Source organism: Rousettus aegyptiacus, unplaced genomic scaffold (genome assembly GCF_014176215.1).
Source record: "Rousettus aegyptiacus isolate mRouAeg1 unplaced genomic scaffold, mRouAeg1.p scaffold_m13_p_11, whole genome shotgun sequence".
Lineage (NCBI taxonomy): Eukaryota > Metazoa > Chordata > Mammalia > Chiroptera > Pteropodidae > Rousettus > Rousettus aegyptiacus.
In genome coordinates this window covers 72,675,382-72,696,929 of record NW_023416286.1, presented here as the reverse complement: position 1 = coordinate 72,696,929, position 21,548 = coordinate 72,675,382, and the positions used below count along the sequence as shown (strand labels likewise).

Below are 21,548 nucleotides of genomic sequence, written 5' to 3'. Positions count from 1 at the left end.
TCATTCTGGCTCAGTATCAGGTAAGTATACCCATAAAATATCACATATATTTTTGTAGGTACAAGAAGATAGTCAAAAGGTGAAAAAAACTAAATATTTGGAACTCTCAATCAGAACTGGCTTTTTGGAAGTCAAAAAAATATTAGAATGTTTCATCCCATTTTATAATATGCTTTGGTAGCACTTAATGAATTTTCTCTGGGACTGTAGTTCCTTTAAGATGCTGGCTTTTTAAAAAAGAAATAGTTGGCATGTTATACACAGAGCAATGTTCCAAAGCCACACATGCTTTTACCTTTTCACAGCCAAAGGCAAATGGCCAAAGTTTGTAGCATCTTCCTTATGTTTGCCCTTTATTGTCCAAGTAGCTTTCTGCTCCTCAAAACTTTCTACACTTGTCTCTCCCCAAGTTAAAACGAGAGGATATTAACCTTTTACTTTATTAGACTAATTATTCTAAGGATGAGCTTATAATTTACTTTGAAGAAAAAGGTGTTGTGTCTTTTTTATATAGATGTCTTTCAAAGGAAAGTTGGGCGTTAGCAAACAGGTAAAATTTTTCTGGCTGCATGGTAACATTAAAACCGGTCCCACCAGATTGTTCCCAGGTATGGGGTAGAAAATTACATCTTAAAAGACTTAGTGCAAGACTGAACTTTCTTCACACTAATCCCTCCCTTCTATCCTAAGCTTTTCTATAAAATGTCTGAATGCAGTAAACTGATTTAATCTTGGATCATGCCAGTTTTTTATGATAATATTTAAAAGCCTAGATTACCAAAGTAAACTGGTTATTTTATAGAGGCTGTTAAGGCCGGCGATGAAAATAATTCAAATAGTTTAAAAACTATTCTGATTGGATTTATATAAAGACATTTGTCTCTCAAAAGGATAGCTAGGTTCGAAGATCCTAAGAATGCTATTTCTAAGTAATGTTTTATAAATTCTTTATTTTAAAAGTAAAAAGAACCTATTCTTTCTTTTAAACCATTTTCTTTGTCAATTTTTAATTTCCTATCACTTCAGGCACCAGAGCTTATTTCAAGAATAGATTCCATTTGCCTAATCTTCAAAAAAACCATTCTACTATAAACGTTATTTAATGTTAAACATATCCATCAAATATAGATTTGAAACTAAAACCACAGATTTGTAAGTTTAACTTGTTTTAAAATGAAGTACCTATATTGGAGTACTTTTAAAAAATTATAATACACCAGCTTTAGTAACTATCTTTATTCTTAAATTGATAAAAGCATTTAACACATGGGTTACAGTATAAACAAATTAAGTGCTATACATTTTGCTTATAAAGTGACTTAATGTATTTCAAGCATTATATAATTCCATTTGTACAAAAAGTAAATTTCCAAATAAAGCTTTGGTTAGTAGAACTGATTATGCACTGTCAAATCTATTTTCCAAAATTGTTCAAGGGAAAAAAGCTTCATTTACTAACACGGGAACTTCTTGTATAATCAAAGCTTTTTACTGTAGTAAGAAGGGAGGAATAGTATAATAACTTAAAAATCTGGATCATTGTTTTTTCTTCTCATTCTTAAAATTGATGGCCAGAATACCATCAATTTTAAAAAGCATGAATTATGTAGAAAATCACCTTTATTTTTAGGAAGGGAAGCTGTTTTAAAAATAGATCTATAAGCTTCCATATCTACTAAAATGCTTTATAAAAGTTGAAGCATTAATATATTCCATTGGGGGTAAATCACTTTGAATTTCCCTTAGGAGGGTACTATTGACTAGCACTAGTGCTCAGAATCAAAGTTTATATAGTATCTAAAAAAACTAAATGTAGCCCAAAACTTAATATTTTTACAGATTCTACAATGTATGGATTACCCTTTTTCATATGAAAGTAATAAAAATGCTACCTAATTTAATATAAAATATTGGTTTAACCAAATTAACAATCACAAAACTGCAGACAATTTCTAGTAAAATTTTCCAATCCACCGAGTAATATTTACTAAAAAATGTGATTATGAACTTAAATATATCCTTTTAAAAAATTTACTGCTTATGCTGAACTGTACATTGGTGCTTTTATTATTTTTGAAAATCCTTCGTACATAACTACATTGCAAAATGGAAAAATGAACCATCATTAACATTCACTGGAGACTAATATTCTTTCATGGAAACAATTTTTAAATATTTTAAAGTTCTACTTTTAATTATTTCAATTTGTCTTTTTTAAATAGATAAGCTTTTCATTTCAATTACTGAAAAATATTTCAAAACTAGCTTAAACAAAGAAACAAAACCAAGGAGAACTGGTAAAGCATTCCTTACTTTACATATGATGATGCCTCAAGTGCCACATAGTAACATGTCACTGAAAAGAATTTATATCATTTAGCAGATTATAGAGCAAATTTAAAAGTTTATACAAAGTTAAACACTGCTTCCCCTCTATTCATTTTCTTTTGATTTCATCTTGGCTGTTTATTATCCTTCTATAATAACCACTATGTGACATATCAGTTTTCTAAGTGTTCTGATTACTCACACATTTATATACCTCATTAAATAGCTTTGTAACATCTGAGAACATGAAACCAATCTTCTTCATTAGATATGAAATATCCTACATTTTTCCCACAAAATGCTCACTTTCCTGAGCTATAGTAAACACCTTATAACAGGTGTATGTATAACTGAAGACCCTAAAATGTCATTTACATTCTTAAAAAATGCACAGACAACATATTTTGGAAAACCTATTAGTACTCACTTGGATATCATATAGGTTTTGTTCCTTCAGATTGTTAAAATCTTTAATCTTTATAATAGGTTATTACTTTCAGTTTTGAAGTTTAAGTTTTCTGCAATTTGATTGCTATTAGGCTAAAGAAACAGATCAAGTTTTCTGACCAAAACTGGCCCGTAGGTCTTTCAATAAACAATCCTTATATATTCAACGCAGATATCAAATTTCTGTGCCACAAAATAGAACTACAGGAAATAAAATTTTATTATAATACAATATGCTTAAAGGTGCTGTTCATCATGCCCTCCATCATTTGGTCTTTACCACGTGGGCATCATGTCTGGAAACCATACCCTACCAAGATGCTTGGACACTTCCCAATGAATCTGCTCCAAGCTATACTTTTGGTCAGGAATTAATACTTCTTCCATAATGGATAATTGAGATAGGCGGCCACCACACATTTTCACAAACTCAACAAAGGCACTACATGAGACTTCGCATTCCCCTAGTCCAATAGCTGACAAATTTTTGCAACGTTCTGCAATTCGAATTAACTCTTCATCAAGTGGCCGTAATCCATTAGCACACACTACTAGTTCAACTAGTCTAGGGCATGTCATTCCCACACGGCCAAGTACATCTTTGCTTACTGATCTCCCAAAGTAAAGATGGGTGGCAGGTATTTCATACCGAAAGAATGGATCAAATTCCTCTTCGTATAAAAAAAAATACATCACTAAGTTCACTTTGGGTGAATGTCTGATGAAAGCATCCCAGCTGCTCTTCTGAATAGTATGGAAGTGTGTCTGTCCAGGATTCTCACTGACCACATCAATGCGCAAATGTTCTAATCGAACGTGTTTTTCAGAAGATAAAGCAAGCAGCAATTCATCACTTAACAAGTGGTAATTCAGGGCCAGTTCACGTAAGCCATGACACTGATCAGCCACACAAAGGATACCTTGGAAGAAAAAAGACCTACTTACAAATTTCTGTACAAGTTTATCATCTGTTTAACAATTTAACCAAGTACATGTACCACAATGAAATCTCACCATATTTCCCTTACCACAAAGCTATACAATTTAAAATTTATTTGTATGGTTGAAAGAATAGAAATTAAGTCACAAACAATTAAAAATCTATTACTAATTTTGTCTACAGGAAAATGGGACTAATTCTAAATCTGATACTTTAAAAAGAAATGAAGCTCACATATCAATGCAGAAAAATCATAAATTATTAATAGCAATATTTTAAAATATAGCATGACTACGGTTTATCCCAGCAATGCAGCGTCATATATTTTAAATAACTGATTACAAACACTAATAAGTTAAGCAAGAAAAATTACATGATCGTTGCAACAGAAGCCAAAGGACATGTTTTGAAATTCAAAACCTATCTTAACAAACATAAGTTAAAACTATACAAAACATGACTTACGTAACTAAATAAAACATATGAAAAAAGATTTCTATCAAATGAGTAGAGTTTAACTGCTAATAGTATATAATAAGCTTACCAAAATATCATTAGATAAATCAAAAGATAACTACCCAATTCACATTAATTGAAATATATGTTATGACTTTTAAAGCTCTAATATACTCAGAAAGCAGTTTCTTCTTAAGTGGTTCCTATGCTTAGGGTACTATGTTTCAAAACTGCCTCAAACCCCCAGCAGCAGATGATTTGCCAAAGGTCAATATCTAATCTCCAAAGTGGCCTAAGAACTCTGCCCTGATGACACACTTTATACTATTTGATAAATGACCCACTAAAATTATTTCTTTGTGTTTAGAAATGAGTATGGGAACAACAAAACACATCATATTTTCTACTTTTTATTATACAAGTATATCAGGTACTAGATGTTATCCTACAAATAAAAAAAAATCTAGAAAAGTATTATTTCTATTTTGAAATTGAGGCAGTTAGCTAAAGACAGCACAGCTGGAATTCAAACAAAGACTTAGTGATGAGTGACTCAAGTTCATGCACTTAACTACTGCTGAAGAAGTGACAAAGCTGAGACCACCAATAAGCCGAAAGCTCTGTAGCAGTGGGAAGATAATGCAGGCAATAGAATCAGTGAAAAGAGAAACTGAATCACCAGTATAAGAGTCACCAGAAGAGGGAGTAAAAGACATCTGTGCCTCACCATTCAGCCACTGCAAAGTTTCTGTTCTCCACAAGGTATGTACATACTTTAAAATAAACCCTGATCACCCAAGGTAACCTAAACACAGCTCTGTTCTTTGCAATCTCATAAAGCCTGGTAGAAAAAAAAAAAACAACAAACACATAGGAAATGATAACCAAAGATGCAAATAAAAGAAACTTTGAGATATCATTTAATAATTACTAAAACAGTTGTGGCAGCCATAGTTCTAAAAGTGGTCCCCAAGATTCTACATCCTAATCCCTGGAACCTGTGAATGTTAATATCACTCCCTTGATTTTGATATGTTAATGGCACAATTAGGTTTAAAATAAGATTATACAAGTGGTCCTAATATAATTGCATGAAACCTTGCAGAACCGATTTTTCTTTGGCTGGTTGCAGAAGAGGAACTCAGAGATTCAGAGCTTCTCTGGCTAAGCAGAGAAGCCAGCTGAGCCATCACCATAGCTCTGACCTACAGAACTATGGTGCAAATAAACTGGTGTTGGTTTAAGCTGCTAAATTTGTAGTTGTTATGCAGCAATAAAAACTAATACATAGTTATAAGTGTTTACTTATACTTAACAGAAAATAGTGACAAAGATAAAACTGTTAAACCATTAAAACTCAATAATAAAAAGATGAATTACCTAATTAAAACATAGGCAAAGGATCTGAATACCCATCTCTCCAAGAAGATATAAAAATGATCAATAGCATAGGAAAAGACAAAACAAAACCACAATGAGATACCAGTTCACAACCACTAAGAGAGCTATAACCAAAAAGACATAACAAGTGCTGGTGAAGATGTGCAAAAACTGGAATCTTCATACACTTCTAGTAGAAATATAAAATGGTATAGCTGCTTTGGAAAAGTCTGGCAGTCCTCAAATAGTAAACAGGACTATGATTCAGCAATTCCATACAAAAACTTGTATATGAATTCTCACAGCATTATTCATAATAGTCAAAAGATGGAAACAACCCAAATATCCACCAGCTGATCAAAAAATAAATGTGGCATATGCATACAACGGCATATTTGACAATAAAAATAAATGAAATACTGATACATGCTACAATATGGATGAACCCTAAAAATCACATTAAGTGAAAAGAGCCAGTCACAAAAGACCACAGATAGTGTGATTCCATTTATGTGAAATTTCCAGAATAGGCACATCTATAGAGAGAAAATCAGCAGCTGCCTTGTTGGGATGAAGGTTGGGAGGTGGTGGTGACAGCTAAGAAGTATGTGGTTTCTTTAGGGGATAATAAAAATGTTTTAAAATTGATTCTAATAATAGATGTACTAATATGGTAAAAGCCAATAAATTATAAACTGTATATGAATTATATAATAATAAAGCTGTTACAAAACTGGTATAGAAATCCACTGTTGGTGGAAGTATAAATTCATATAACTCATTTGGAAAAAAATACAGCGAGCAGCATAAAAAGGATCCAGACCCTTTGACCTAGGTCTTCAACTTCTTAATAATTTGTATTTAGGGAGAAACTATGAGAAGTAAATTGCTATGTGCCAAAAAGGTTCATTTTAATAATCAGCAAAAATGTAGAAACGAGTTAAATGTTCAACCTTAAAAGATAAGGCAAATGTTGGCTTACCAACAAGATACAATACTAAGTAACTAATGTTCATTAGTTCAGCTGCTAATGAATGTCTTATTTGTCAAGTACTGGTGCTAGGATGGTAAAATACAACAGAACAAAACATCCTAAGAAAAGACAGCAGATAATTACACAAGAATGCTGTAGGAGTCACAAGGGAATCAGGGAAAAATTTCTGAACTGACACTATGAGACCTACAGGATTAGAAGGATCAAGCAGGGCAAAAGGTGAATGTAGAAGGAAAGTGAATGGTACTTCCTGTGTGAACGTCCAGACGTGGAAGAAAACGCAAGCATTCTAAGAACTGACGGGACCTCAACACACAGTACCCACGTAAGAGAACATCTTAAAAGATGAAGCCCAATAGGTAAGAAAGGACCAGATCATACAGGACCTTGTCAGCCTCAGTAAGGAGTATGAATCTTGTCTAAAGCATAGTGAGAAGTTTTGAAGGAAAATGGAGGGGAAAAAATCAAATTTATATTTTAGAAAGATATGGCTGTAGCATAGAAATCAGATTAGAGAAGAGCCAGGCTGCAAGTTAGAAAATCAATTAAGAGGTCATAGGTTATAGTACAGATTGTAGGGGCCTGGCACTAGAGCAGTAAGAAAGGAGATTAAGAAAGGTACAGTGTCTTAGTCAGTTTGGGCTACTTAACAGAATACCACAGATGGGGGGGCTTGAACAATAAACAGTTACTTTTTATAGTTCCAAAGGCTGGAAGTCCAAAATCAGGGCGACAGCATGGTCAGGTTTGGGTGAGGCCAGATCTCTTCATGATTTGTAGATGGCCACCTTCTTGCTGTGTCTTCACACGGTAGAAAGAGAAATCATCTCTCTCTTGTCCCTTCTCATAAAGGGGACTAATCCCATTTACGAAGGCTCCACCCTCAGGTCCTAATTACCTGCTAACACACCTCCAAATACCATCCTACTGGGGATTAGGGTTTCAACATATTAATGAGAGGGGGGCGGGCGGGTTAGAGACAACACACGTATTCATTCTATGGCACCACAGAAATTTGAGACATATTTCAGTGATAAGAGTCACTAGACCTCTGACTACAGAAATATAGAAAGTAAGGATAGGAGGAACCAAGGATGTCTATCAGGTCCCTGACAACCAGATGGATGGTGCCATTTACTAAGTTAGTAAAAAGCAAGAGATTTGGAAAGGGGGAAAGGAAGTTCATTAGTTTGAAGTACCAGTGTGACATTCTAGAGGCACTGGGCCTTTGGTAGCTCAAAACACAGCTCTGGAATCTCAGAGACATCAAAAGTTGGAGGTATTAATATACAGAATGTAACTGAAGCCATAGATGATGACACAGCCCATTAAAAAAAAAAAAAAAAGGACCCAATAAGAACATGGTGAAACATCAAAATTTAAGTAACGAAAAGAAAAACCAGCAAAGGAAACAGTAGGAAAAATCAGAGAGAAAAGAGAAAAATCAAGAGTATGATATCAAAGAGGCGATAGACACAAGCGTCAAATGCTGCCTAGAGATCCAGTAATAGACAATGATAAGGATATGAAATGCAGAAAAAGTTTGATAAGATGTTCAATGAAGAAAGAATAGAAAATAGCCCTTAATTTCAACTTAGAGAAATTGTCCAAATGTGCAAAATATGGATAGAAAGAAAATAGGCAAATATGTTCATTTTAAATTAAAGTCCTCTATGATTATACTCTTAAATTAAGAAATCTTATAAAAATGCTCTTTCTCTTCCCTTCCCAACAACTAATCCAAAAGTTATTAGGTCGGATCAAGCAAGCTTATAGTATACTATCAGAACTGACATGTACATTTAATAAAAAATAAATGAACGTGAGCTGTACTGGGATAAAGAGAATAATGAGGTCAGTCTCACAGAGTAACCAGAGATGTAAGGCTCTCTCATACAGTGCAGTGTGGTAAGTGCTAGAAGTTATGTTCAGAGTACTATGGAAATAATAGGTATGGTATCCAAACCAGAGAGGAGAAGGAAATAAGAATAAAACTGCAACACTTGGGCTAAATTTTGAAAGCTGGAGTTATCTAGATGAAGTGGAAACAGAAAGGAGTATTCCACAAGATACAGTGTACTGATATAACACACAAAGTACAGAGAACTGTAGTTACATAGGGTTCAAGCAAGAGCTGTACGTGAATAGCGAATATGATTAAAGAGGTGGAGGTCAGGGTACAAAGGACCTTGTACACTGTGAAGCTATAAAGTATGAACCTTACTCTCATAGCAAACCTATATAGTAGATAGTAAAAGGTGACCAAGGTTACATAGAAGTAACTGCCAAAACCCATTCTTCTTCATTTAGATCATCACCATTAGTGATAATCTAGAAGAGGCAGAAGCAGCTAGGAAAATACAGTCATCCCTTGGTATTCTCTGGGGGATTGGTTCCAGGACACACACACACGTGCACATGCCAGTCTCACATCGATACCAAAATCCACAGATGTTCAAGTCCCTTATATGCCCATGCATATCCACCCATGTAGTTTAAACATTCTCTAGACTACTAATAATACTCAATACAATCTAAATGCTGTGTAAATAGTTATTATACTGCATTGTTTAGGGAATAATGACAAGAAAAAGTCTGTCCATGTTCAGTACAGATATATTCATCATAGGCCTAACAACATAGAACACGTCAGCAACAACATAACATTTTTTCTGAATATTTTCAATCCATGTTTGAATTCATGGATCCTGAACCCATGGATGTGGAGGGCTGACTGTACTGCAGGAGACCTAGCCATCACCATCACCAAGATCCTTCATGTGGAAGATGGGAGAATGAGCAAGTAACCTTCAAGAGGGAATCATTTTCTTGGAGGAAAGCCAGGCTTTAGCTATGGCAAGAAGGTGAGAAGTATTCTGTAAAGAGCTCAAAGATTTAACACTCTCAATGAAAACAAGTTTCCTAAATAACGCAGCTAAAGGAATGAGAGGAAAATCAATAGTGGGAGATGAGTCAGGAGTGAAGCATGAGAGAGTAATGTAAGTATAGGTTTCTATTTACACTACAAGCCATTTGGAATTTAAATGATTTTAAACTGAATAATATAGAATACTTACAAAGAATTTATACAAGATAAACTATAAAGAGCTTTTATAATGCTATTCCTCCATTTGATGAGCTCTTAGTTCCAAAATTCAACTTAAAAAATTATCTTGCAAAACGTAAGGCAACAACTTCAGCACAATGCTCTTTCCTCTCCATAGTGAGAAGTAAAGCAATTACGATATTGTGCTGACTTAAAATCTATTGTCAGGTCAACTACAATTAGAGAAAATTCTGTTTTACCTAAAAGGGCACCTCAGGCAGACTTCATATTATATTTTTATTTTTGTATTCATTTTCTAGCACAGGTTGGAAACAAATTGCAAAAAAAGATGACTAGCAAAATAAGTTGGAAGTGTCAATGCTACAGAATTTATGCTATTGTACTGACATTAAAAATACTTTTATGTAAAAGAAGTAATCATATTAACCCATCTTTAAGGGTAATGATCATAGTTTTTGTTCATCTGATTAACACACTGATACATTTTACTAAAATGTTATCTGGCAAAAACACAACATACCTGCTGGAGAGACGTGAGGACAGCTGCTCATTTTTAGCAGCTTGAGCGTGTCACTATTGTTGGCCACTAGTACTTTGAGGGATGGATCATCTACTGGGGTATCATCAATCTTAAGCGAGGACAAGGACTTGGAGTTTACAAACACAACTGTCAGTGCAGAGATAAAATGAGACTGAAAAGCAAAAATACATAAATAAACAAACAAACAAATAAATAAAACGTTTCAATTCTTACAAATGAGAATTAAGGGACTGTCATATAATACACATATAGTTCATTTGAATTCCAATGATGTATTTCATAATTGTTTTAGGAGAGCATCCTCTTCACTCTGTTCTATGGTAAAAAAAAAAAAAAAAAGAGCTGACTATCTGCCATCTTTGAGAAGAGTCTTTTTACCTGTGGGAAAAAATAAGACTCCAAGACTCAGGATGTGTCTCTAAATCACTAAATCACACAATCATTGGTTAAGGAAAAATAAATTCTAGAATCCAGGATAAGCTTACCTCTCAGACACTTCATACTACCTAATTTGGAAACCCTATTCTGGCATTTTGTAACACTGAATTACGTTATTTTTTGATGTGACACTAATTACCATTAAAATAGTAGTAACTATTAGCATAATGATTAAAAATTAAAATAAGTCAAACAACTCAAAAGCTATGACTCATTTGAAATATGGAAACTCGAAATTTGATTCTAAAATAATAAAAATCATATCTTAATAAAATTCCAAATTTAAAACTTTAACTGTTAAATATTTTCAAGTCTATTTTATGTCAATGTATTTTTTCTACAAATGTACCAATTAATATCATTCCATTTATTATATATATATACTAAGTATCATTTGGACATAAAATCTGACCTAAAGGAGCCACTACAGGGAAATAGGAATTAAAGAATGGTCAAAGTATGTGACTCTGAATAAGAACTAAGAAGCCAAACCAATGGACAAAGAATCCAGGAAAGTAAGGAAAAAGCGGCCAATACATGCTATCACACATTCCTCTACATAGCACCTCATCCTCCATGTAGTTTCATAAATTCACTACATCAGCTAACAGCCAAGAAAGTACACCTGACCCTTGAACAACACAGGTTTAAACTGTGTGTGTCTACTTATATGAGTTTTTTTTTCCAACTGAAATAAAAAAAACTGAAAAATCTGTGTATAAGTGGATCCATGAAGCTCAAACTCATACCGTTCATGGGTCAACTATACTTGATCCACGATTGGGAAGCTGCATATGCTGAGGGCCAACTGTAGTTACATGTGATTTTTGACTGCTTGCTCCTAACCCCTATATTGTTTAAGGCTCACTCTCTAACTTACTTTTTCCCTACTTTAATGAAATAACTTGTTAAGTACTTAAATTTTGATTAAGTAATTGTCTTATTTAAATGTGAATTTCTTTCTCCTAATATTTAATATCAAACTTAATTATATATATGTTCTACAATCACATTTCTTCATTAGTATACTCATGACTGCATCACTGCCTTCTTTTTCCCACTTCCCTCAGATTTAGTGCTAGTCAAATTGAAACAGCAACACCCTATCTCAATCTCTACAAAAGTCATAATATGAAAAAAAAAAAAAAAAAACAGTATAAGCATCCTAGGCCCATTTAACATGGAAGAGAGCAGTCCTAGATGCATCAATAGTGCCCAAAGACCAAACAGCTACATACAAGTACAGTACTAGTGTTAAATATGCAGAATGATGCTACTAAGAAAAAAGGTAAGTTACGTTCAACATACCTTTTAATTTGATGTTTTATATATACAGGATGTATATGTTTTTAACTGTGGTATGTATATAAAAAATCTATGCAGAACATTTCATTCATGAGATGAAGCTTGAACAAGGTATACCATGTAACCCAGTGCTTTTTAGAGTGAAGTCCTTGAACCATCTTAGGCTTGGACTGATTAAGAAGGGAAAATTTGGAATATAGTAATCCAAAATTGAGAAGTTCCTCAGATGATTTTTATGCCTATTAAGTTTTAGAATCACAGTAATCTAACTCATGTACCTAAAATCTTAAAATGCTGAAAAGAGATTCTCTTGCCCATTTCCCTGATTTGGCACAAGAAACATTTTTATCTCAAATGTACATATATAGTGAACCTTTTAAAAATCAATTAAGACTTTGAAATCAACTGCAATGGTGATACATTTGTTACTGATATTCCGCTGAACCACCTGAGTTATAATATACACTCAATTTAGTAATAATTCTTCCTGAATCATCCCAGTAAATAAAATTGTTAGGCGTTTTAAAGGGATGTCTGAATTAAGTTTGTGGTATACTCTGAAAACCTTTCAAATTATTATTGGATACTAACCTACTGAACATTAGCTAACATATTCTGGGACTTTTATTAGTTGCCTCTCTAAAAATGCACACTTCTTATTTTTCTTTTTTAAAAGAATAGCTATTAGAGACACTATTTTTAATTACATGTAGGATTATGTTAGAACATAAATATGAATTTACTCTTCACCAAAAAAGTTTTCTTTAAATAAAATCTGTAGATTAATCCAAAGTGTACTAACCTTGCTCAAGAATAAATCTTTACGTACTACCAGATGCTTTTATGAGTAAGCTATACCTGCTCTCAATATTGATATTGTCTACTTTTCTTTGATTATAATTTCACCAGTCTGCTCTAAAGATCCAAAAAGGAGCATCTGTATAACTCTTTTTTTGTTGTAATAAGCTTGCTTCTCAGTTTTGTCTTTTTTAGTACTTTCTATAGAAGTCTCTGCAAATTCAACTCACTCTTCAACCTTAACCACGAAGGAGCACAAGGATAAGAAAAAGAAAAGGTTAAAAAAAACCCCTACTGTCTAACATTCTAAATAGTAACTGGTTTTCCATTAAACATACTACCTTTCTTACATGCCACAGTCAGTATAAGAAAAGGGTAGAGTTTTGATGGTTTTCTCAGTAACACCTAATAAAACAAAACCAGCAAGATACCTTTGGTAAATCCATAAAACTTGGCCGAGCAGTTGAAATAAGTCCAAGTGTTTTTAAAGAGCAATTCACAAGCTGCGATAATATATCACAAGCTGCTTCAGCTGATTCTTTGCTGCTGTCCACCTTTAAAAAGAAAACATCCTTTATCCATATATTTACGTATTTCTGTGCATATCGTAACTTTACAAAAGCAAGAAATGTAGTTATTAGTTTACAGCATTATAATTTAAAGAATATTGATTCTTTCAATCATCCACCTTCACATATAACATCAGCCTTTTCTGAGTATTCTTAAATATTATTAGGACAATTGTCAAGACTTAATTTTTGTTATAAGATTCATAATGAAAAGACTTGGCTTTTGATTTATTTCAAACTGACTACATAACCTAATGGAATGCATGGATTTATCTGTGAAAAATAATTATATATTTGGTAGTGGATCCAATCATACATACAAATACAGTGTCTACGGTACACATGTTTTAAGACATCAGAATGTGTAATCAGAAGGTTTAAGTGAATCAAAACCTGGGCTTCAGGATTAATGTTATTAATGGAAATATGAATGTGAATTAAATGAGTGCCTCCAACCAGTCAGCCATAAAAACAGGGATCAAATGAGAAGTAGCAGCTCTTATACACTCTTCTGCACAGACGTTTCCTGGGAGAAGGATATGGCCAAAAAACTCAAGGATATAAGAAGCTCTTTTATCAAAAAGGAAGTTGTTCTCTATGATAAAAGGCATCTTAGAATAATTAAAAGTAGTATCATTACTTTTATTTCCAGATTGATGTATAAACCCAAAACGTCTTGAAGATCTGGTTGTAAAACTGATGTACTGCTTTATATTAAAGTTTCAGAGCTGTTTATAAATTATTCTTTGGCTAAGTTTCTCTACATCAGTAGTTCTTATACTATAGTCCCTGGACCAGCAGCATCAAAATGACCTTGGAACTTGTTAGAAACGCTAACTTGCATGCCCAACCCAAACCATGTGAATCAGAAACTCTAGGGGTGGGACCCCTGAAATCTCTGCACACACAGTTTGACAATTACAGTTATCAGTTACTAATAACTGACTAAAAGCCTCTTTAGCCTATAGTAGTGATGAATTAAATACAAATATTATCAGGAGAGCTCAAAAGAATCCTGTGACACGGCTCTTTTTGTAAATCAGAAATTATTTCTTCAGCAAAAGAAACAAAATAATAAAAACACCTACATATAAGACAAATGGTTTTATGAGGGTTATACAAGTTGGACATAGCTGAATTTTGTCACAGGGCTATAAAAGATTAACATGAACCCACCAAGCCACTGAATACAATTCATCTTTAGGCCCATGAAATTAACATATTATACTCATCTTTTTATAGAATTTACCGTTAGAACACGTAAGACAACTCTAAGGGAAGGCTCTTTAGGTTTCATCACAGAGAGGTAGGGAAGAAATAACACATGAAGAGTTCCTGAATTTGTGAGTCTCCTACCATTCCCACGCCTTTGCTCCTAGTTAGAGTTGTCAGATAACTTACAGGACATCTAACTAAATAAGTATTAAGTATGTCCCAAATAATGCATGGGACATATTTTACAAAATTATTTATTAACTGAAATTAAATTTAACTAGGCATCCTCTATTTTTATTTACTAAACCTAGCAATCCTACTCCAAGTGGCCTAAGTATCTGTATGCATTTTTCTGGGAAGGAGGCCTAATCATTCCCATCACCAAGTTTCTCCTTCTGGATATACCTGGGTGAATAAGCAGGTAATCTCCATCTAAGAAGGAATGACATTCTTGTTAAGACTTTAGTTTTCGTAAGGAACTCTGGGTTAAAAACCACTGCTTTATCTAGATTTAATGTGACCTGTATAACAAGTGCTAGATATAAGCATATCAGTATTCATGCATTACTTTCCAACAATAATTATCAGGTGTGTTAAGAATTTAATAAACATACCCATATTCCATTAGTCATCCCCCAAACAAAACACTATGAGCCTCTGTACTCATACAAACCACTGTGATTCCTTAAACTATTCTGGACATCTCAAAAAGTCACCCCACTTTCATTTATCTCGTCGCTGAATAATTTCCAATATGTTCTTTCCAGCGATGAAAAGAAAGGAACGGTTCTCTTTGGCATTCTTCCATCTACGTTTTTCTCTCTTTAAAATATATTTATCTAAATCTTTTACATAAAATTTCCGTATCTCCGTTTTCTTTGAAGACCTCACATCATAAAACCATCGATACGCAAACTCAGTCCCCATCAGATAAAAATAACAAATTTTAGTCAGTTATAGTCTCCATATTAAAAATTTTTTATATTTTTTTCCTCAAACTGTTTGCAATAATTCAATGTGACTGACAGCTTTGGTCAATGATTTGTGCTTACTGCTCCTACTCCTTGAAGATTTTAATAATTTAATAAAATGGAGTAACTGAGCTGAAATATAATTATTTGTGACAGTTTTTGAGGTACAAGATAATTCTAAATCTTTAAGCACTTTCCCCAAAAAGGCAACATTTCAAATACATGAAAACATGCATTTAGGATACAAAAGCCACTAAATACATTTTATTTTAAAAGAAGGACTTAAAGTATTACCTTGAAGCTGACGTACTGTAGATGGTTCGAATGTCTTTTAATAATCTGTTTGATCAGCTCTGGATGTGTAGCTTTCAAATAAGATGTAGCTGGCTGATTCAGTTCAAATTCAAAACATCTCCATAAATCAGGCATATGAAATACCTGATTCCAGTTTCGGCAAACTTGTGAAGCATGAGCCCGATCAAGAAGAGGCAAATACTTAAATATGTGGAGGATAATGTCCTGAAGGAGATTACCCCAGTCACAAGTCTGAGACTGTTCATTTGTAGTCCTCAATTTCTTGGATTTCTCTCCGGTATCTTCTTCTGATGAATTATGGTCACTATCTGTTCCTCCTCGTTTCATCCTATTCGGAAAATGCATAATTTTTTCATACTTAACTTCTGAATAGAAAATCAAAATTCACCAAGATGTGTATTTATGTATTTATAAATACAAACACAAATATGCAGAAAGAACTGGAACAGTAATTCCAGGAGAGTATCAAAACAAAATGTAATGAAAAATGACAGTGCAGACCAAATGTCATTTTACAAATATACAGGTGTTTTTAAACATTTGTATTTATACTGTACTACTTGAGGAAACAGTGTTATGATTTTGAAACTAAAGCAAGAATTTATATTTCAAAAGTTGTAGTCAACAAAAGGGAAGAGTAATTATAAAAAAAAAAGTTGCAGTCAACTAAAAGGAATATAAAAGGGTACTTAGAGTGACACTTTCGAAAAGTTTCTTAAAAATCATCTAAGGACGCCTGCCATATTTGAGTTCTTGAATTCATGACAGACCAAAGTCCCAGAAACCTCCAGTGAGGTTCTAAATTAGCCAATACATCTTTCCATATTGAACAGTTTATGATATGTGTTACCGTCAGACCCAATCTCTGCTAAAAATAGGCAAACTCATCCCTACTATGCATTATTTGGCCTGGAATGTGGTTTCTTCTTCCAACGTGTCACTTACTGTTGCAATGTTTTCCCCAAGCTGTATTTCTGAACGATAGGTATGTTCCTTACATGCATTTGTATAGAGAATGGGCTCTCGAATCAAGCTCCCTGGGTTTGAATCCTGGCTCTACCTCTAACTGGTTATGTGACCTTGAATGTATTAACACATAGGGTTCCTATGAGGAATTAAATTGTACCAGGGCTTTTGAAAGGAGATAGAAAACTAATGAACTTAGGTATAGTAAAGCAGTACAGTATTAAAGACATTAAAGTGTAAAACAGTAAAAACAGTAAAAATGAACTAATTTTTGTTTTAAAATGAAGTGTGAATGCAAGAATACGTTTATGTGTAAGAAATATATGCTGGAAGTAGATTTACCACATTAATATAGTAACTATAATAGTGAATAGGATTATATTATTAATAACAGTGCGATTGTAATAGTGGAATTACAGGTGAATTTTTTTTTGCCAACATGCCCATGTTTTACACAATTCTTTTAATGTCAATGACTTACACTGTGATCAGTTGAAAACATCTTGTTTTAATCTGTTATTTGTAAAAATAGGTATTGCAGGCTCTTAACTAAACAGAGTAACTTCAAACCACTCACTAGTACCTCTATTTAGTTTAAAGCCTGCAATAGTTTTCTAACAGTCTGGAATGGTGGTGGTTTGGATTTAGAGTCACAGCTTTTTGAAAAGTATCTATCACTTGTGACTCCAACTCTCTTCTGGCATATCAACATGTAAGAATTTCTGATTCATGTGCGAGACGAAAAATGTGCACATATATGACTCTTAACCAAATATGTCTCTGTAGATTATCCAGTAGCTAGCAAAATTTGTGGAAAAGGATTAGGGGCTGGAGGGGAACAATGGCAAAACCCCCTGATCTTTTATGCCGTTAAAATCAGACCAGGAGGTCTTAACACGTGTGTAATAAACTGCCTTTTCCTCATTGTTCCTACTTCCAGCTATATGAGTTAAATGAAGTGTATGATGTATATCCTATTGTCAGGGGGAGAGAAAGGGAAAAACTAGAAAGACAGAAGTGATGGCAAAAGGGTAGTTTCATGGAGACTGAAACTTATGTGTGAATCTTAGAATGCATTTTAAAAAATGTTTAGGGAACAGGTAGTATAATCTACAATGTAATCTTTAATATAAAAAATCTCTTCTAGTAATAATGTCCCATTAGAGATTGAGATAACACTCTCATTATGACCCATTTTTCTGCTTTAACTTATCCTGAAGGCTTACTTTAATTTTAGCATACAAAATTTGGGTCAAAGAACAAAGAGTTTGCTACCTAGGGCTTATAATTTATCTTCTGGCTATCTAAAACTCTTCAGAATTTTGAGATACAGAGATTCAAAAAAGAAATGAAGCTATTTTTATAATTTCTACTCATTATAAAATACTGATTCCCTGTTCTGGAGAAAAATCTTCAAAACCAGAACTAGTCAACTTAAAGATAAAATGATTCATCTTAGAATATATGAACATATAAACAACAAAAAATGACAGTCTTATTCACACAATTATCTTTGCTAATACTCTGCTGATCCTAACAATAGATACTTTCTTTTGTCTATTACAGTCCTGTTTTAAATAAAGTATATTTCAATGCTTTTCTAAGTTGAGGGAATAAAAAGGTTGACATATTAAAAAAATATATGCAACACTGAGAAAACAGTAATTCGTTGTCTAAAGGTAAAACAGTAAATGATCATCAAAGAATATTTTAAGCACTTGCTAGATTATGAATAGCCAAATAGACTATAAGTTGTCACATATGACTTAAACATCAGAATCATAGAATATTAAGCAATGGAAAAACTCTGAGCCCAAATGCCAATAAAAATGGTCTCTGTATTACCCTCATTTGTGCATGTAAATAACAGATCACACAGTGGGTATCTAATAAAATTTTCAAAAGTTAATTTTTTCCAAAATGATCTTTTATCTATGCAAAAAACTGCATTGCTTTTCAAAGTATTTTATTAGATATATTTACAGCTCTACTGTATAGAAAACTAAAGAATTCAAAGCATACACCAGTCAGCAAAAAATTTACCTCAATGGGCTATCTCCTGCTTTTAGATAAAATGAAACACTGCTAACATTTGAACAAGAGTGCAGGGAAAGAAGCTGGATAATAAATGGCAAAAAGATTTTGTAGAGTACCAAAACCAGGCCTTTTCAGGGCTCCAACAGTTCAATTTCAAAATGCAGCTTTTCCAGGACCCAAATAATTGATGCAACTTAGGCTGCTAGAGTATTTGGTGAGGAAATATTACTATGAAAAGCCCAAAAGCAAACAAATGAGAAAAGACTACAGATTATTTGAGCAGCACAGGGAATTACTAAACAAACTCAACATTTCCACACATTGTGAAAAGAGCAGGCACATTTCTGTCAGATGGAGGGTGGAAGAGAACACCTAGCTGTGCGTCCCTCATTGTATTTGGCACTTTTATAGCACACTGGGCTTGTGGCATTTTTGAAGCCTATATGTTTTTAGCTATAAAAAGCCTGTTGTGACATCACGTTTCCTCTCTATTTATGTTCTGCTTTGCCTAATATCAAAATTAATATGCATTCTTTGGCTGGAATACAAGAATAAACCAGTGGAAAGAGATTAAAAAAGGTTAGGGAAAAAGTAATGGTGAAAATTTGTCTACTGGTCATCTGTAGATAACTGGGAGTCGATGGAATTTTCATAACTATTTCAAAGCTGGTATAAAAGACGACTAATTCAAGGATCTGGGCCATTCGACTGGACATCATGAGCAACAAATTAACAGTACTCTCACTTCTTAGCTCAAACATGCAGACCAACTATTTGAGACTGCTTCCTGATCCCTGTCTGCAAACCCACCTGAAGCGGTACCTCACGCTAAAAGCAGGTGCAAAGCTGCTCATCCCAAGTTGACCAAGTTTTCCACTTAGCTATGCGGCCCGGTGTCCCCTCCTCCTGCGCCGCCCGTACGGATTGGCTTTCCCTGACTGTTTTCCTGCGCCGTACCTGGGCAGTCGGTTTGACATCTTAACGCTCCACTTTTTTCAAGCTACAAACAGGGGTGTAGCCCACCCCGGGAAGAGCCTGTCACCAACCCCTGCGGAGGGTAATAAAGCCGGGCCACGGCCGCGGCGCGGCAGTGTCGCGGAGAGGCTGCACCGGGCCGCCGTACACGCGCCACGCCTTGTTGTCATGTTTTGAAGTAAGCCAGCGGGGGAACGCCCCCAGTGGGCTCCAAGGTCTGGGCGCCGCGCCCCGCCCGGTGCTCCCGAGGGGCGGCCCACGCGCGCCCCGACCTCGCCCCCGCCCGCGCCCCCGCCGCCCCCCCACGTCGGCGGACCCTCCCGGGTCCCGCCGTCGCCGCGGGGCTCCGGCTCTGCCCCTGCGCTGTTACCTGCTGCCGGCAGCGGCTTCCCCCACACACCTCCCCGGGCTCCGGGGACGGCAGCGACTGCTTCCGCGGTTCTCACATGAGGCCCCCCGGGCCCCGCGCTTCTGACTCCCGCCGCCGCGGCCCCCCGCTCTCCGCCCGCATCCGAGGCGCTGGTCCCGCGGCAGGCGCCAAGGCGGCTCCACCTTTGCGGCTCTGACTGCACAGGGAGAAGCGTCCTTCCTCAGTCCCGCGCCGTCCGCGTCCTTCTTCCGGGACCCCTCGGCGCTGGGTGATGCCACCGCAACGAGCTACCGCAGAAACTGCCTGCGCCTCGGCCCCGACACCGACTCCAAAATGGCGCCGGAGGGCCGCGGGCGCGCGCTTTGCCCGGCGCGTCTCCGCCCGGGGCGGGGGGGGGCGGACGCGTGCCTGGCGCGCGCGCGCACAGGACGCGAGTGGGCCGCGCCCACGCGGGAGCGCGCCCCGCCCCGCGCCGCGCCGCTGGCGGCTGCTCGGGCGGTCGGCAGCCTCTTTCCTCGACGCGTGACTGCTGCTGCGGGGGGAGTTTTCGTTTCAAAGACGAAGTGGGCGGGTTGGAGCTAACTATATGTCCAAGAAGCTACGTGCGGTTGAAACTAGAAAGTTTAGGGAGGTGGAGGAGAAAGAAGAAGGAGGCAGTGTCTCCGGGGCGCCCAGCAGCAGCTGGTTCTGGAGCAGAAGGGTTAACAGCAGAGGCGGCCGCTGACACACCTCCGCGCATGGCCACGCCTGTGCGGTGGAACCCTAGAATGCACGTAAACCAGAATAGTGACAGTGTTAAAGCTGGGATTATCCACAATTTCATACTTAAAATATTTGCGTTTTCATATTTTTCTAAAAACGACTTTTCAATCAGAGTTAATACTTTTAAAACTGCCTTTACTGTATAGTTTCCTGAAATTTATGAATAGCTTTCAGAAACACAAAAAAGGAAAGTGTACAGAAATTGATGGTTATTTAAAAACGAAACCTCTGCTGAAGCCTTTTGTAAATTGAGGCATCTTTGTATAACTGCTACCTATTTAACTTGTTTTGAAAGTTTGGATATTTGAATACTGGGTTTTCTTAAAATGTTAGAATGTCCTTAGGTGCAAAGCATGACTTGAATCATGCACCACTCCTCCTGCCTCCCTCCAAAATAAAGTAATGTTCCATCCAAAGATGGAAAGGATCGGACCCATGTGTAAGAGACTGGAAGGCAGCAGTGCTCAGGGAGGCCTCCTCTGCCACTTCCCTTCCAAAACTGAGCTGGGAAGTTATGTGTAAAATTACATTCAGATTCCTTGTGGGAAAATGCCAGTGTTGTATGTTAGGACCTGGGTATCAGATGATCAAACCAACTGAACAAAGTCTCTAGCAACATAAATGTGGTTGTACCTAAACTGCGACATTTTTGGGGTCCCTCAGTGACTGGATAA

The 21,548-nt window shown here is 35.8% G+C and overlaps 1 protein-coding gene across 3 annotated transcripts; it reads right to left on the bottom strand.

The window, feature by feature from the left end:
- Positions 1-1,221: 1,221 nt before the first annotated feature.
- Positions 1,222-20,463, bottom strand: FBXL3 (F-box and leucine rich repeat protein 3). Of its 3 annotated transcripts, none has more exons than XM_016149344.2 (5): positions 20,113-20,463; positions 15,744-16,092; positions 13,126-13,248; positions 10,133-10,304; positions 1,222-3,695 (listed from the first exon to the last, which is right to left on the bottom strand). In XM_016149344.2, exons 2-5 carry the CDS (start codon positions 16,089-16,091, stop codon positions 3,052-3,054), a joined length of 1,287 nt encoding a protein of 428 aa, XP_016004830.1. In that variant the 5' UTR covers position 16,092; positions 20,113-20,463; the 3' UTR covers positions 1,222-3,051. The 3 variants fall into 3 exon arrangements, with proteins under 3 accessions (XP_016004830.1, XP_016004831.1, XP_016004827.1); XM_016149345.2 differs by having other exon boundaries at positions 20,295-20,463; XM_016149341.2 differs by lacking the exon at positions 20,113-20,463 and adding an exon at positions 19,578-19,923.
- Between the last annotated feature and the right edge of the window lie 1,085 nt (positions 20,464-21,548).